This window comes from Anarrhichthys ocellatus, unplaced genomic scaffold, assembly GCF_004355925.1.
Source record: "Anarrhichthys ocellatus isolate YVR2014 unplaced genomic scaffold, GSC_Weel_1.0 scaffold7, whole genome shotgun sequence".
NCBI classification, from domain to species: Eukaryota; Metazoa; Chordata; class Actinopteri; order Perciformes; family Anarhichadidae; genus Anarrhichthys; species Anarrhichthys ocellatus.
This window is the reverse complement of record NW_022280037.1, coordinates 6,240,561-6,258,710: the sequence shown is the minus strand read 5'-3', so window position 1 is coordinate 6,258,710 and position 18,150 is coordinate 6,240,561. Positions and strand designations below refer to the sequence as shown.

Below are 18,150 nucleotides of genomic sequence, written 5' to 3'. Positions count from 1 at the left end.
ATATATATTTACGATCACATTTTGTAAATAAAAACGCGTCATTCTCCACTGGCACGTGATTCGTGCGTAATTGTCGTGCGTCAAAGCGTAGCCCGAGACAGGTGGAATTAAAATCCGGAAGTGAGATGCTCCTCGTCCTCAAAGATGGTGTCTTCCTCATCGTAACGCCAGATAAACAGAAAAATATGAGTGTTAAATACATACCGTCCCAGCGACCGGATGACATGTCTGGTAATTGAATTGGTGGCTGCTGCTGATGATTAATGAGTCGCCTCTGAAGGAAAGAGGATGCATATCAGCAGAGCCGACGGAGGCTCCTACACGGTAAGACACAACAACACACGGTACTTTACTTTCTAAGCGTCTGGTAATGCTGGAGTTTAACTATTTTATTTACCGTAACTGGTGTTGAAACACTTGATGGATTATGTATCTGCATTATGCGTCTTTTTTTTACGTATAAAACATTCCATATAGTCGCAAAACTTTGAAAATACCATGTAACACTATAGATGCCGATGGAACGGAAATACATAATTGAAATAATGTTTTCAGTATATAAAAGGTACAAATAAAAGATTTAACGTATACTTCTATAATTATATCTGTCTTTCTTCTTCAGGATAATCTCATTGGGACGTTGCTTGCAATTTTTGGAAATGTGCTTGTCAGCATCTCCTTATGTATTCAGGTACTGACCTCTGACCTCCCCAAGAACCTCCTTAAAATGTGCTTATTTTCGTGGCTTCTATGCCATCCAAGCGCCCTGATATTAACAATGTCAAGTTGTTATAGGATAGTGTCTAATGTATGTCCTTTTATGTAAGTGCTCTGTGTCAACATCAGGGCCACCATGTAAACATAACCCTTTAGAGCGAGGCTTATATGGCCAAAATAATATACAGTTATCCCTGTCATTGATTTTGTCCCTATTGCCCAGCCTGTCTTTACATATAATGTACAATATCTCTACTGCAACATTGTTTTTCCTCCTTTGTTTGGTGTCGGCATACTTTACATGTTTGTACACTGTGTGTTACCTGCATGCCTCTCACATGCAGAAATACAGCCATGTGACGTTAGCGGGAACCAAGGACCTGCGTGCCTTCTACCACACCAAAACCTGGTGGAGTGGTTTTGTACTGATATGTCTTGGGGAGGGAGCCAACTTTGTTTCCTATGCCTTCGCCCCCCTCGCTCTCATCTCGACTCTAAACGCCGTGTCTGTCCTGAGTGAGTATTTGTTACCCTAATATTTTGGAAGTAGATGTTAATAGATAAATGTCGACATGGTGATTATGAAAACAATCTCACTGTAAATAGCCAGAGAAGTGGAGTCTACAATGTATACATACAACTAGTTTAAAGGGAAATTTGCATTAACGTCTCGTTTTACTTTCTGTTTACAGCAAGCTCAATTTTGGGTTTTATTTTTCTGCGCGACAAATTGAAGCCAAAGGACTTTGCAAGTAAGTCGAGCGTACGTGTGGAACCGGAGACACCCCCATGGAATTTGTGCCATTGTATGCAAATTTTAATCATACTTCTGCCAAACTTCATACTGCCTGCTCAGCTGCTCACAGCACAACGTCTGAAATAACACAAGTGTGTTCATTTACAGGCCATATTAAAAAACGCAACACCATTAAAAAAGAAAAATAGTAAAAAGAAAATACTCTTTGTTGATTCCACTGTCTGATATAGTCTTTCTACTATATCGCGTTATACCAAATGTCCTAACACAATTCCTAATTCACTGGAACTGGCTGCATGTAATTTGTGTACGATATGTTATTTCAGAGCGCTATGGGCTGTCCTTCCTGGGCTCTATTCTAACCATAGGTGGAACATTCCTCTTTGTCGTATTTGGACCAAACTCTCATGAAAAACTCCAAGCAGAGAACATTGTGACTCACCTGGTAGGATGGCCTGTTCTCTTGTATCTGGTAAGATATTTTCTTTTACTTTCACAAGCACAAGGCTCAATAAATGCACAGTTGGCTCAATTAGCCTCTGCCTTTTTAAATTGACAAATAAAAACAGGTGATTCAGGTGTAGCACCCAGATGTGAATGTTTAGACATTGAATAACGTCAAATTGTATATCCTGGAAAACGCTGTTTGTCCTATCAAGTTAATCTCTCCTGCGTTTGGCATTTGTGTTTCTTCACCTCGCATAATTGCAGCTTGTAATTGACACACCAGGGATTCTGTCAATGAACAAAGGCACTTGCACAAGTAGGCGTGGGATGATCCTGCATGTCCAAAATAATTGTGATTCACGGTATTATCCTGATAATCATGAAAATATTCTTAAAACTGTTCTTTTCTCTTCTCTACCATAATATCAAGCTAGTTCCATCCCTATGCACAAGTGAGTCATACTGGGTGGAATACCATTTACCAGTATGTGTCATCTTTAATTGAGGGCCGACACTAAATAGTATTTCTGTAACATTTAAAGCCATCTTACAGAGGTACGGATAGGATAGATCGTCACTCCCTGAATTGCTGGTGGATCAGTTACAAACATTGCAAACACAGCCCAATTTCTCAGCCTTTATCGACCCGTGTCCTTATTCATCACATAAATATTGGTCTCAGGCTGTCATTTGGCAACGACTGCAGCGCTTCCTGTTTTTGTTTCTGTGATATTAATTTGGTGTTTATTATTGCTATCACCCTTATTGACAGCTCCTGGAGATCATCACGTTCTGCCTGCTTTTATACTTCTACAAACGGCGCAATGCTAACTACCTCGTTATTATTCTGTTGCTGGCCGCGCTACTGGGTGAGTGTCCGGCATTAAAGACCGTCAATTTCATTCAATCTACATAGTACGCGCTATTACCATACTTTGTTATACATCACCACAGATTTTGAATCTTCAATACGCACCTAAGCTCCTCTCGTTTGTTGCGTATTTAACTGGTTTGTTTTTTTTGTTCTTTGGTGTACAGGCTCGGTCACAGTCATCACAGTGAAGGCGGTGTCGGGCATGTTGGTTCTCACCATCGAGGGCACCATGCAGCTGGACTACCCGATCTTCAGTGTCATGTTTGTGTGCATGGTGGCTTCAGTGGTCTTCCAGGCTGGGTACGTGACAGGAACATGAAAGGAGAAGTATTTATTTTAAGGTCTCACGCTTGCACAGTGCACGCTACTGCTTTAAATAGTTTAAAACAATTAAATCAAATATCACTGAGTACATGACTGGATAAATGAGACTTGGATTATACTGCACTGGTTGTGCGAGTGTGTAAGACTTTTCTCTGTTTTTTGAGTCTCTGTTCACATTGGAGACATGTGAAAAACAAAAATGTTCTTCAAGAATTCAAGGTAACGCGTGATGAGTAAATGGTCGTTTAGTGGGTGAAGTATTCCTTTGAAGAATAACATTGGCTTGGTATTCTTTCAATTTTTTTATTTTAGTTTAAACTGTTGCTGTTTGCCATTTTTTGTGCGTGATGTCCTTTTTTAGATTTCTCTCCCAAGCTTGTAAGCTGTATGACTCCGCTATGATTGCCGGTGTCAACTACATCCTCTCCACCGTCTTTGCCGTGATTGCTGGTGAGTTATGTGATTCTTAGCTGCTGATTTTCAGTTTTAACAAGTAGTTTTCAAATCGGGCCTGTTCGGACCTCTGCTACGCTCCTGCTGAGTCATTAAAGGTTTCTTCTGTTCTGGTTTTCAGGCGCTGTGTTTTACGTAGAGTTTAAGAACGAAGGCGTTCTTCACATCTGCATGTTTTTGTTGGGGTGAGTGATTGTCCACTATAGGCCTTTCTGACAAAGACATTTTGGAGAAGCGCGTGTGTAAATAATAAAATCAGTTTTAAATTGTACTTAGCTACTCCTGTTTCAGGGTCCTGATATCGTGCATGACTCACTATCACACAGGCTTTGCTTAATGGGACACGTGAATAGAACGGAGCCATCGTAATTGTTATTAGTAATACCTGTGACAAATGCCATAGACAAACAATAATACACTTAGAAGACAGGGATTTGATGGCAATATCCTATGTGTGGACTTACTGTGCATTGAAATATTGACACATACGTTGTGCTTTGTACAGATCTGCATTCTGTTTCCTTGGGGTCTTTCTCATCACCAAAAACAGGAAAAGGACCAAGACCTTTGAGCCCTATGTCACTATGGATATGGTTAATGGTTTGTATAAACTTTACATAAATACTGAAAGTTGAATCTCTTGAGATTAAATGTTTTTTTTACACATCTTATGTAAAACGAAACAGTGTGGCTTCAGCAGACGAGACTCAGCATCTCTGTAACAATGACAGTTTACCCAAATTCATCTTTCAAGTTTTTGGCAACAGTTAGCTTTTGTTATAATTAGATTTTTCTTCGCCCTGCCTGGTCAACTTTTAAAATCTAAACATGAGGTCCATTTCAACTACACCCTTTTGCGTCGTCTTTTTAACATGCAGTTCCTTCCTTGAACCTGATCCTACCTGTTCTTTCCATCATCAGGTGTCCCGACTATTCATGACAAGGGCTTCTTTGTCCAGCCAGACACCAACGGGGCTTTCTCCTATGGGGCTCTGGTCAACAACGATGGAGCGGCTCCTGCGACTCTACCAGTCAAGCTGGAACAACCACGAGTCTCCGACCTAAAAGAAGATTAAAGTATTTTGTATTGGGGTTTTTTTCCCCCCTCTTTTTAACTATCAACAATATTCAAGGTCCTTGAAAGACCAAGATGGGTTCTGTACTTTTCACAATTACACAACCTCCGGCTCAAAAGGGGTCCACTGGGTGTTTTACTTTCCGTACACTCCTCTCCACCTGCTTTCGTTTCTGAAATCTTTAAACCAAAGCGTGACCTTGAGAAGCGTTTTTGTTATTTGAGAAGCTGTATTCATTCCAAAAATGAACGGAAGAAACGTGAAGCTGCTGGATGTTGTAGTGGATTCACAATGATAGGACAGCAGAGATGGTGTTGTGCCTTGGAGGGCTTCCATGACTGTTAAGCAATTGAATGCTCATTAATATTTGCATTAAGGAATCTGTTCTTCCATTGAGCATTGTGAAGATACTCCTCAAAGATCTATAATGTCGCTCCAGACTTGCCAATGAACATTGTGACTTCAAATATCTGCCTCCAACTCTCTTATATGAGCGGTTTTCACTCCACAATGTTGCCTCTTGTTCTTGGAATTGCTTTGTCTTACTACTTTTCCTGATGTGACCAAAAGTGGATGCAAATCATCTAATTTATTGTGATGTATTTATTAATTTTCAAGTTAGCTTTTAGTGTGCCTTTTAAAAAGTAGCTTTACACTGGATGAATAACTGTACGGTTGTACATAACCCAGGTAGGTGAGTGAAGCATCACTGTAGCAGTTATAAAAACTGTAATATGTCAGCACCTATTGGAATACAAACCTTTGAAAGGAAAGGTGTTAATAACACTTTGACTCAAATAGAGGGAAGTGAATCACGCATACATCTTGAAATAACTGATAAACTTGAAATGTGCACTATGGAGTATAAAATGTTGAATCTACTGCAAAAAAAACATTACTAAATTAATTTTTTGGCCAAAATAGTTAATTTGTCCCTTTTTAACCTGATGCCTTGGAAGTTTCTGATGAAATGCATCCATGGTACAATGTTTTAGGTATGCGTTTTATGATACAATTTGATAAAATACTCCATAATGAATGAATGGGAGGATGCATACATTGGATTCACTTCACAGCTATGTGGTAGTTCATTTCTACAGTGTTAATAAAGCAGAGAGCCTTTCCTCAGTATTCAGTACAGTTATGTTGTATCACCTGCGGTTTGTTGTGTGTGTGTGTGTGTGTGTATATGCTCATTACGTCACTGTATAAACCAACTGAAGCCTATCTTGTTATTAAAACTGCCAACTCATGAAATCTGAACTGATGCTGTAAGAGTCAAACTTCTTCCATTGTAAATGCCATGCAATCCTGTGTCATATACACTTAATGTCACCTATTTCTGGTGTATTTGTTTGGTCACAATTTGCAGAAAGGTGCACAGGGTTCGCAACACGTACGTTTGGCGTTGCGATTTGGTGGTCAAACTTAAATTAAACTGATGTCACTCGCCAGAGTAAGGGCCTGGCTGTTCTGTCCTAACTGCTTTGGTTGAAAAGAGCAAACGATAAATGACCTTGCAAAGTGCTCTGAGGCCTAATCCCAATGTCCCCCTTAAGGCCTTAAGGCCTTAAACCCTGAACCCTCAAGGATTTACTGACCTCACCTGGTAAGTGGTTGAGTGTGAGAGACTGAGGGCTTGAAATGGTGTAAAAAGGAATGGGACAGCACTTTGTTGCAACATAGCACGTTACCATAAAAATGACAAAAAAATATGATGTATAATTGTGGGTTGTTATTTTATATTTTTTACTCCCTGATTTGAAAGTCTTCCTGGCTCTTTCTTCACAAAATGAGGTCATTTAAAATAATCTATTTACTTGTTTTGTCAAAACAGCTTCAATTTAAAAATCAAATATTCGATGAATAAATATATAAATATCCTCTGATTTGTTGTGTTCTTTTGTTCCATCTTTAACCCTTAATGTTTCTGAGTCAATTCATTATGACAGGCTGAACACACGTGAGCCGTCCTCTTTGTTTACCTTTTTTTTTTTTTGACGTCTCTATGCGTCCACTGGTTACTCGCGTGTTTAACGTCACATTGCAATGCTTTGTGGGTAATTCCCTTAAGCTAAGTCTGCATCTAATGCTGATTTACGGAAAGGGTTCATAAAGGGCCAGAGAGTCTTTCAAACACTCGACTATTTGACAGTGGAAACCAAACCTCCCCATTGGGATTGGGCCGTAATGTCACAACAAAACTCTCTGACGTCTTGCTGCTCGGGAGCATCCTCCCCTTCCTGCAGCGTCATTGGTCGCCGCGAGCCTCCACCGGCATTTCATTGGTCGCACCTGCGGGTGCTGACGCTGGAGTAGGCTGCGTCAGACAGTGTCCAATGATCCAGTAATAACAAACAGCGACGCGTTTGACATCAGTCTCAAACAAACACCAGTGTAGCTTCTACCTGTTTGACAAAGTCACCTGTAGACCCTGTGTTTGGTACACTTGCAATGGGTCGTTTCAGCCGCTTTCACTGACACTAGTGGGGTGAGTAATACAGACACCAATGTTCGCGTTTGACAGTTGGAAAGGAAAATTAAACGGTAAATCCTTCCGTTAGCGTGCAACTACGACTCTGTGCTAACTTCCCCTCTTTATTTGAGTTTAAAACAAGCATTTGGCATCGGAAATACCGTGTTTTCACGAGGGGAACGCGTGCAGCAATTTTGCACGAGCCGTTTCCGTGAAGTTAAGTGGAGCGCACGCGATGCAAATGTTGATGTCACGACCCTGTATGGCCGTTTAAACACTGTGGACGTGATGCTGTTGATGTCATGACCTTCGCGTCACTCTACAGAGATTGAATGACACTGGATACAGTTTTGGTTTATAATCGATATGCGTGTAGTATTTCCCCTAATTTATTTGAAATAGTCAGGTTTGTGATTAAACTATTAAAGAAACCTTCATTCATGTTAAATGTCCCACTAGATGGCACTCTATCGACAGTACAATGTTTGAAGTTTCACACTAGAGTCAGACATTTTCTTCATCATAACCCTTTTCTTTTCTTTTCTTTTTACAATCATTGTTGTTCCACGTGGTGCTTCCGTCTTTTAAACCTGTAAAACAATGGCGAATAATCAATTAGTTGACAGAAATCAACCACAGGCTTCCAGCCTTTTTAATGTGAATATGAACGGCTTTTCTTAGCCTTCTATGATAGTGAACGGATTCTCTTTGAATTTTTGGCTGTTGGTTTGACAAAACAAGCAATTACAATTCACCACCTTGGGTTTCTGGACAGTGAGATGGACATGTTTCACTATCTTTTGTAATCATTTCTTGCAGCCGTAATATGAATACAGTACCTCAAGGCATCATTGAAAGATGGTTCTCTAAACCATTTGGATTAGTAGAAAGTGGTAGATTTTCTCATAGTCACCAGTGATTGCCCAAATACACTGCAATCGAACCATAACCTGACAGAATTATTTGAATCAGGAATACTAACCTACAAGTAGATGTCAACATGAAACTTCACCCCCTTCATCTTCCTTCTTTTCCCTCTTTTATCTATCCCACAACCAGTGTGGTATCATCACTGACACTTAAGTGCAACCCTGTAATCTTCCCTCACCAGTGTCTCACTACCTCATTCTCTGTGCTCAACATCCAGCCAGTGTATTCACCAATTACCTACTCAATTTCCAATCTCTTAATCTCCCTTTCTCCTTAGTTCCCAGCCTCTGTGGTCCCCACCTGCCTGTCAGCTGACTTCCCGAAAGCCTCCAACATGCTGCGAGAGAGCTCCAAGGCGTGGAGCAACGGCTCAGAGGCCTACAGCAGCGATCCTGAGGAGGACGAGGAGGAGGAAGAGGACATGGTGTTCGGGGAGACCGATCAGGATGGCGTGGCGGAGGAGATGATGGATCTCAGCGACCTCCCCACGGCGCTCTTTGCATGCAGTGTCCACGAAGCGGTGTTCGAAGAGGACGCACACAGGGTGAGATGGAGCAAACTCACTTTCTGGGTCAAAATTTGGTGGCGTGTGTGTGTGTGTGTGTATGTGTATGTGTGCGGGTTGGTGCGTCAGTCTGTGCATGTTTGAGTCATCATGCAGAATGTGTCAGCGTGTTCGAGATTCAAAGACCAGCAACACAAGCGTGATGTCATCCACAGCTTTCGCTCCTGTCACAATCTCAAGCTGCGCTGCTGATTGCTCAACCGCAATGGCACACACACACACACAGACATACACACCTGATGCTGTTATTTTTTTGCCAATAAACATTAATGCAGGGCAGCGGATTACAATATGAATCATGAGCCATACTCAGCCTTAATCTATCTGCCTGTGCATATCATTCGATCATGCAGCGTGTTATTCACGCCCACTCATACTCGTAGACGTGGCGACAGGCCTCATACGAAAGCCCACATACAGTACAGACATGTTGCGTTTGTACCCATGCACACACTTGCTGTATATATTCTGTTCAGGCCTCTCTGGGATGTGTCGAGTCCCGCCGTCACAGCTTTATCAGACTCCTCGGAGCGGGAACACTTGGGATCACTGGATCCAGTTTTCTGGAGGAGGATACAGAGCAAATACTTTTAATTTTCTGCCCCTCTTAATCCAATTATGCTGTCCCACCATCCCTCCATCCATCCAGCTGGCATGCCTCCCTCTCTTTAAGTCTCCCAGCCTTCCATTCTCTGTCAAGTCTATCCATCCATCTCACCTCTAGAAGCTGTCTTTTCCACGACATTTCTCTCACCTCTTTCTGATCACTTGTTACCTTTCTTCTTTTAATATCGCCCTCCTGTCTCTCTCCTGAGCGTTCTTTATTTACCCCCTCTATGTATATAAATGCAAAGCGAGAGAGGCTAAATCTGGCGCATACGCAAAATCCCTTTAAATGAATCACTCCTTGCTTTGTGAGTTCTGTGTTTGTGTACCCACTGCGATGGAGTCTGCCGCCTCCCCTCCCCTCCCCTTTCCGCTTTGCCTCCTCGCTTCATTACGATTCACACTCCATGCTTTTAAGTGGAAATGCCACCCACGCACCCTTCAGTCGGAGCATGTCAATAGATTGTTCTCCATATGGTTCAATTAAATGAGCCACACTAAAAATAGAACTTTTGACATTTATTTAAACTTTCAAAATGAGGACAGGAAGGGATAAGGTATGAAACTGAAAAAACAGGCCGCTCGTGATATTTTAAAAGCACAAACGGCTACTTTATGAGGTTGTTTTTGGCTTGTAGCAGTGCTGTTTGTTTCTGCACACACACACACACACACAACTTATTCTAAAATTGCAACCTACATATTTGTGTCTCCCTCCCAACAACGACATTACCTTCTGTGGCATTCTGAGAGAGAGAGAGAGAGAGAGAGACCCATATTTCATAAGAAGCTCTTAGCAGGCTGTAAAAGCCTTTCCCTTCTTCTGCATTAGTGAAAAGACAGTAATACCTAGTGGCACACTTTCTCTTTTATCTGCAGTATTTTGTTCCCCTGACCGGCTTTTATGTAGAATGTAGAGACGCCTTAAAAAGTTTTTACTGTTTCTTTTCGGAAGTTCGGCTCAGGTCTGGTCAGATCAGCCCACCTCTCCACTGAAATGATTGGGTTTATTATTCTTTTACTCATTCAAATTCTTATGATTAAATGAGAGCTGTGCAACCACATTTAATGGTCTGAATGATCTCTCACAGAGCTTTAATCATCGGTCTCTCTCTCAATTTGAAACATCAAATAGGAAGGCTGTTATTTTTAATTGACCTTGTGTCATTATTACAGAGAAATGCAACGTGTAAGTTAAGTCTGGTGGCACACGTGTTTTATGTTATGCTATAACTCTCTTAACTGGCTAAAAACACCTCAGACAAAGATGGAAATAAGTCCAGGACGTCATGTGTTGTATTTAAGTCATTACTAGAAAGTCGTCAACCGAAAAGGAAAACTTCACCTACCTAAATCAAATTGCGTCGAAGCTGTTCCGGGTCATTCCAGATTTGACTCGGATTACGCTGAGTCACTTATCCCTCCCATTAGCTTCCCTTTCTTCGGTTCTAGTTGTGGCCCGAGGGATGATGGACTACATTAAGCGTGTGAATACAATTAACAGCATTGCATAGAGCGAGCACAGCTACCAGCCGGCGCGGCTTCTAATTCTGACAAGATGCATTATCTATAAAAGTGTATAAAAGTGTGTAGTAGAAGGAGTGACGGAGTTGGAGACAGAGGTCTGCACGGGGCAAAGTAACGAGGCAAAGTGGTTTCTGCGCTTGTCGAGGGAAAGGTCAGAGAAGCCATTATCAGTCGTCCCTCATAGCACCCAGCGTACACCAGGCCTAACAGTGCAATTAGCACATGAATAATGTGGATATTGGATTTGCATATGCAAACACGTATGTCCAGAAACATGACTCCAACGGAGTTTTACCCTATGAAAGTAAAGTGACAATATTTGCCTTCTTATTTAATACAATTAAATGAAGTTGACATACTAACAGCATTGACACTGACGGTTAAACAATAGGGCCATTGGTGCCAATACCAAAACTAATACTTTGTCTGATACCTCATTTGGCAAATATTGATAGGCATTCTTTAATATACTCCCCTTGTTAGAGCATTAGCTCTATGTACTCTTTTTATTATCGCTGTTTTGGGATTTTTGATTTGTAATTTGTTACCTATTTTTTGTCTGTGTGATTTCTTTTTTGTGTGATTCGCTGCTAACAAAGCTATTCATTATAATAGCTGTCTGAGGCTAAAGTTGTAGCTGTTAATTTACTGTTGGACTAGCCGTTATGTATTTTACTCTTTTTACTTTTACTCTTGTGGACTTTGTGTCTTTACTGTGTTGTACCTCATGTGTGGATTTCATGTCGATCTTTCGCTGATGATACTTTTGTTCCTTCTTGGCACGATACTGTGAATCCAGTTTTCTTACCACCACAGTGATTAAAACGGTGGTCTATCTATTGTGTATCTTGTGTATCTGTATCTTCTATTTTACTGATTTGTAATCGCTATGATTGAGTTTCAAATCCTTGTCCTATATAACAGCAGCACCCCCCCTCGCTACTGTAGATAATACGCAGCACACTCTTTCACATTTCCACTGGGGACTAGTTCTTGGTGGGAAATAGTTTTCTCCAGTTTATCCAGACTAGCGAGAAAAAATATAATATAATATCATTTTTCAAAGGTTAAAAGCACCGCAAATATAATTCCATTCACTTCCATGGTATTGGGCTGTAGGTAGAAAACTCATGGACGTATATCATATACAAGCACATTAAAACAAAACTTATGCAGGATCCACTGGATAGAGTATGTGAAAAGTTGAACCGCTTCGTTGGACACTTCAGTCCAACATGTTTGATGGCGTGACTCATATATATCGGACCATAGCGTAAGACCCCAGAGCAAAGTGGAGCCATGAAACACATCAGGGACTAAAGATAGCGTGTGTGTTGTCATGTGCACGCACAACGGACTGTACAGTCAGCGCGCGTGCTGCTGATAATGTTTGCATGTGTCAGACTACGGTCTATTTTGGGGCGTATCGGCCCCGGGGGGGGTGAACTTGAGGCAGCGGGTGCTCGGCAGGCTGAAGGTCAGACATGATGCAGTGCTGAGTAGTGAGTGAGTGAGTGCGGCCTGGATATCATTCTGGTACACTGACCGGGGGAGGTCTCACCGACCCGGTGTGCTTGTTTTGCCTTTATTCATCAAACAGAAGAAGGCAAAAACAAAAAGCAATTTAAGTCAAGCAGACAACAATGGAAAGCAGTTTGGTTGAATTGAGCTGTTGCGGTACTCAGGGTGGGAACGTATTTTGCACATTTGACAAGATGACAGTGTTTTCTTTTGCAATGACAGTTTTCCCTTTCTCTGTGTTAAACTACAGTGCTCCTTGCATTTTGATGAGTATCTCAAGTGGAAGTCAGCTACTAGGTTTCCCATTAAAATGTGAGCCAAGCTAATACTGTGTCACAAAATATCTGTAACGCTAATTAATATGTTTGCATACAATTGTTGACACATCAAAGATCTTTGTGCCTGTGCAGAAGTGCTGTAAGATAAACAGGAAAGTGATACGTCTGTAAGGTAAATGATAAAGGCCCTGCACGCCCGTGGTGAACACACACAGGGGATTTTGGATGATGAGGTCGCTTCTCAGGGCTGTATGGGGTTTGTACAGAGTGTGCTTAATCGACATCTTGCTCATTTTCCTGTTTTTATCGGTTATGGTGGAACAAATTACACCTTAATAATCCGCCGTGCTCTCGACACAACCGGCCAGGTGCCGGCTAGAGCGAGTCAGACCTGGTTTCCACTTCATTTGCAAAACAGCCTGGCAGTCTTGCATTGACATCACAGAGCCGTCATTAATGTTATTAGTAACACCCGGCTCTCTATGCTGTGACGAGTCAAAGGGCTGTGTCTGAAACCACTCCCTTGTCCACCCATTCATTATTCCCACACACATAGTTATGTGGTGAGCTGCGTATTGAGATTTTGGACACACAACGGTAATTTCTGCATGTGTAGTACGTGGAGCTTTGCATTGTGGTAATGTTTGCATGGACACTATACTTATACAAAGTGGGTAACTTTTTAGAGTCAACAGGTAGTGATTTCAGGCCTATAGGCCCTTTTCACAGCCGCCGTTTGGATTGCATTGGTAAATGCAGATGTTATGAATAACATTAATTACAGCCCTGTTGCATTTAGCTGGGCTGGGGCTGTGCTATTGTGCATTCTGGCTCGCTGGTTGTGACACACTCAACAGAACAGGACCATAATTACCTTTATCAGTTACATCTGTGTTTACCCTGCTATGACAGGACAAAATGGCTGCTGGGAAAAGGGCCTATTTTCATAATTTCATGGAGTCCGGTTCCCTCACGATAATTCATAATTCACCAACAACCTGGGCGGAGGTCTAATCAGCCAGAGCACCTGTGTGCCTATGTTTTTAAAAGTGGTGTAATACCCGGTGCACGTACTATAGTTTCAACTGCAAATACTGTAGGATCAGCAGAGTGGGAAAGACTTCACGTCAGCTTCCAACTGATAATGACACATACTCGTACCTTGAAGTCTCTCGGAATCGTGATTTTTCAGCTTTTTTTCTAACAGTTGTCGACTGTCACTTTCCCCCCTTCTTTCTCTAATAGCTGTTCAGCTCCTATTTTCTTTTTTTCAAAAGGAATTTACAGCTTCCCCACAAGAACCTACTTTTAGTTGCTCTTCCGCATTTTCTTCAAAGAGGCTGTTCCTTTTTGTTGTAGTTTTTTTGTATTTGTACTTGGGGAGACACAGTAATATAAAAAATATCTCTTATTGTATTGTATCTCATATTGTACTTTCTGAACCTCAAACACATCTATTTAAAGATCCTTCTACCCTCATCATGATAAAATAGTTTGATTTCATAGTTTTTTCTTGTAGACTATGATGCTCATACAGTACCACTCCCACACCTTCAGCGTTAGAGCTTCAGGGAAATAGATTTTTCCTCTTTGATGTGTGATTACGATTGGTTTTGTGTTGCTTTGATAGAAAGACTCATCTTACCCCGCCCTCTCCTACTACACAGGGGCTGACTATAAGATTTAGCATGCTCCGTAAGCTGCTGTGTTTTTTGTTCTTAGTCGTGCTCCTGGGAGTCTATTTAAATCCAGATTATTTTCTGGTTCAATCAGTCTAAAAAAAGAAATGTTCTGTGGGCGTTTTCAAGAATAGCAGTTCACAATACAACAACAGAGCATGATCTCTTATTTGACTGAAGTATAAATGGACTCCCATGAATTGGGGCGTAACTGCAATCAGTCCATGAAATAGAAAATGTTCTGCAGATAATTGCTTTTAGGTACGAGTTTGTAAAACGAGGAGCTGAAATAAACCCACGGGCAACAGGAAGTGTTGATCTGATCGTGAGGATTTAAGAGAACCAGTCCATTTTTTGATCAGCCTGTTTTTAAAACAAAATGGACATTTTTTTTTGTCTTTAGAGAGTCCGTTGGACTGTGTTGTACGTCTAAAAGTGGTTACTTGTGAAAAGAGACGTTTTACTTCACTGTAGCTCCAGTTTGGCTTGAATCCTCCTTTTTTCTCTCTTTTTTTTTTTTTACCTTCCTGTTTACTTACAGAGCTTTGTTGACGTGTCAGTGTTGTGCGGCTCCTGAGTCTGTAGAGCCTCTTCCCCTGTGAGGCTGCTTCTTGCAGTTATTTATGAGGATAGAGACAGCTTTCCAAATCAATTTCTGCCGGTTGTCATTTACAGAAAAGGACTATTGACAGCCTGTTGTTGATTGTTTTTTCTCCGCACTTGACTTTCGCTGTTGTTACTTTGCTGGAAAAAGGAAATGCAATCGTGTATGTGACTCACCCCAATTCAATTTAGTTTTCTTTGGTTCTTGTTTGTTCCTGTTTGTCTTTAGATCTTTCATTTGTTCATTTCTCCCCCGAGTGTATTTTCTCCCCGTCGTTTAAGTTCGCCTTTGTGTGCATCTCACTTTCTTTGCCTAATTGCCTAATTGCCTAATTTCTTTGACTGCATTTCGGTCTCTGTCATGTTGCCTATTAGATGACCTGTATCTAAGTTATTGGCGTCTGGGGGCCTGTGTGGCGACCTGTCCCTGTGATTTGTACAGTTTGAACATCTGTTGCTCTGGTGGCTGGTGTGTTGTCTGAAAAAGATATGGATTGCTTATGAATCATCCTTTAAAGGTTGCATCCTTACACTAATTGTTCTCATAATTTTTTTTAAATGTAACTTAAAATTAGTGAAAGAAGAAGCTCTCCCTATGCTGTCTATCGTGTTTCTATTGTTTTTTTTTTTGCTTGCATCAGGAAATAGCACCCACTTCTTCTCGGAGCACAGTGTTGTGTCCGAAGCTCTGAGACCACCTCGGGTCCTTCCCTGCCACTTCTTTTTTCCCCCCCTTTCTGTTGTGTCTGGTACTCAGTGTGGCGATGCCTGCATGCGGGTCGGAGAGTCTGCGCAACCGATCCAAAGATTTGACCTGATTTCAAAGCAAAGCAATCAGTGGCACCATCGGCACGTGTCGCTCTGCGCTTCATCGTTCATCCCCCTCCTCTGTCTCTGTCCCGCTCACACAGCTATATGGCAGCTCATCTCTCCAGCTCCTAAGCTGCTGGACTGGGTTAAAACATTGAACAGCTGCTGGTGTCCCACCAGATGTGGGCTGTGAACCACAAACGTACTATGCTGTCATCTCCCGTGTTTGGACAGTGATGCTGTTTGTAAAAGCACACTGTACATAAAGCAGCTTTTGTTATTGTTGTTTATTTACTTATTTATGTTATCGAAAGGTATTCTCACATATGGCTCCAGAGTGCGACTACATATTAGACTTGTACCAAAACCACAATGGGAAGTGCCTCTGGTGCAGCCTAAAATGCTGGATTGCATATCGGTGAGTACGCGAGTCTATGCACTGATCCGATATCACGTTATCATATCATTTATAAGCTCATTTTCTCTACACAGCAACAACAACACATGTCACTCACTACCAAATCTGAACATCCTGGACGATCGGTTCTGCACATGTGCAAACTAGTACTACACACGCTCTGGTGCACCCTATTTCTTTCTCTGCCACATTGTGAACAACAACTCCGTGCTGAAATTAGAAGGAGGAGAGCTAGTTAATGTATTAGCAGCCGGTGGGCATCACAGTCCTGCTCGGCAAAATACGGAGGTTACATTATGATGCGTTCAGGCTCCATTCAGTAAAAATGGTTATTGGGCAAAGATAATTATGATGATTATCATAATTATCTTCAAATGTAATCTTGTAAAATATTGTTTTGGAGAGAAACCTGAATAAATACAGTTGTTTGAAGGACCTGTTTCCACAGCAATATAAAAAAGATATTAGAGAGAGAATTATGACCTGTTTTACTTTTTTGTTTTTACTGATATCTGATCGGTTCTTAGTATCGGCCGATCATAAGGTCCGCTATCGAGAAGGAGAAAAATGATACTGAACGTGTCTACTAAACATTTCCATCGGTCGCAAAGCTGTGCCTGACATTCAGCATCTCTTTCTCTGTGTTATTTTTTTTTTTAAATATGTTTTTGACCTGACTGAATTCTGCAGACACCCCCTACTCTGCCTCTGATTGGCTCTGACCCTGATGTTCTCCTTCGCTGAATGCGGATGGAGAAAAAATAAAATGAGGCATGTTTGAAATCTTACCCAGTTTTCCAACTCGATCAACATCAGAACCTTAAAACATACCAGTAATTCAAAATAAAGAGATCTTTTCAATGTTTTTATTAAATTGCTGCTTTGCCCATATACACCTGTGCATTATCCTCCTACGTTTTCTTATTGATCAGCGCATCCCTATTGCAAAACAAATGCCTTCCTATTTGTATGAGATTATTGTCATAAACATTCATAAAACGCCTTCGAATACTTTGAACAGAATTTCAATGAAACCCATAAAAAGTACAAAAGTTCAACATGCTTTTATTCTCATGGCAACTAGTATTTCCCTATTTCCCTATTATCCTAAATATTAATTTATTCACATTTAAGATCGGGAGGAGAACATTAGAGATAGATACTCAGCGTATCTCCTTTATAAGGACTCTGAGGGTGTAGTCTGATCAGAATGACTTGACATTGGAGCGGCAACATAAGCAAACCAAAAACTGTCATCAGATTTTAAATAAAATGTTGCTAAATCCTGATTGGTGCTCAGAAGTACATGACATCACCTTTTTGCACCTGAGCCCTGCCCACTTTAAACCAGTGAAAAGGGCACAAGGGACGGACGAAATGACTCGACTGAAATAACTAAAACATTCTACCTGTACAGCTGCATGTGCACGTTTCCCCTGACAACATGCTCATTTTTTTGTTAATTAGGAGAAGAAAAGTTACAGTCAGAGTTGTCTGTCACTGTTGATTGAGGCTTGATTGCCAGAAGTCGTGTCAAACTTATGTCAACATTTTGTTTTTCATCCAAATCACTAAACGCTGCAGCAGCCACATTCTCTCCCTCACGCTTCATCCTGTCAGCTCGTCTGCAAAATCCAAACCACCAGATGAAAAACATTTCCAGCTTTGAAGAAGTGTTGATCGCGGCTACTTGTGCAAATTTACATTTGATGGCTGCTGTCTGCTCCTCAGGTATTCATGCACCTGACAGATCCTCTCTCTCTGTCTCTCTCTCTGTCTCTCTGTCTCTTTCTATTTTCACTCACCCTCTCACTACTTTTATTCCCTCTGTGCCACCTTGGCTCCTTGTGCTTCTCTGTTCTCCCCTGCTCTTTCTCACCTACACTCTGTCTCTCTGCCCTGTAGACACTCTTTTATCCTCTCATCCCTCTGTCTCCCCCTGTCTCCCTGCGCCTGTACTTGGCTGCTTGCTTTATAAATAGCTTGGCCTAGATTACGGCAGCTGCATTGGCGCTGGCACCGGGGGTTGGTTTGGCTGCGCCAAGAGAGGTAGCCTGGTGTAACAAGAGGTTGGCAGTGAAGGGATGGA

The 18,150-nt window shown here is 41.5% G+C and overlaps 2 protein-coding genes across 2 annotated transcripts in view; both read left to right on the top strand.

Moving 5' to 3' along the window:
- Positions 1–114: 114 nt before the first annotated feature.
- nipal3 (NIPA like domain containing 3) lies at positions 115–6,251 on the top strand. The gene is made up of 11 exons (XM_031848174.1): positions 115–324; positions 623–691; positions 1,062–1,233; positions 1,410–1,469; positions 1,801–1,946; positions 2,694–2,790; positions 2,960–3,095; positions 3,481–3,569; positions 3,694–3,757; positions 4,078–4,172; positions 4,494–6,251. Exons 1-11 carry the CDS (start codon positions 289–291, stop codon positions 4,646–4,648), a joined length of 1,119 nt encoding a protein of 372 aa, XP_031704034.1. The 5' UTR covers positions 115–288; the 3' UTR covers positions 4,649–6,251.
- A 747-nt stretch (positions 6,252–6,998) lies between these two features.
- The window catches only part of rcan3 (regulator of calcineurin 3), a 35,531-nt gene continuing 24,379 nt past the window's right edge, over positions 6,999–18,150 (top strand). Inside the window, exons 1-2 of the mRNA XM_031847246.1 lie at positions 6,999–7,139; positions 8,332–8,598. Coding sequence (XP_031703106.1) covers positions 8,389–8,598 — 210 coding nt within the window. The 5' untranslated portion in view covers positions 6,999–7,139; positions 8,332–8,388. The remainder of the gene's footprint in view (positions 7,140–8,331; positions 8,599–18,150) is intronic.

Coding starts and splice junctions, on each gene's coding strand:
- nipal3 (XM_031848174.1), top strand. CDS start 289: ATGCATATCAGCAGAGCCGACGGAGGCTCCTACACG. Junction 3,096..3,480: donor TCAGTGGTCTTCCAGGCTGG/GTACGTGACAGG, acceptor GTCCTTTTTTAG/ATTTCTCTCCCAAGCTTGTA. Junction 3,570..3,693: donor CGTCTTTGCCGTGATTGCTG/GTGAGTTATGTG, acceptor TCTGGTTTTCAG/GCGCTGTGTTTTACGTAGAG.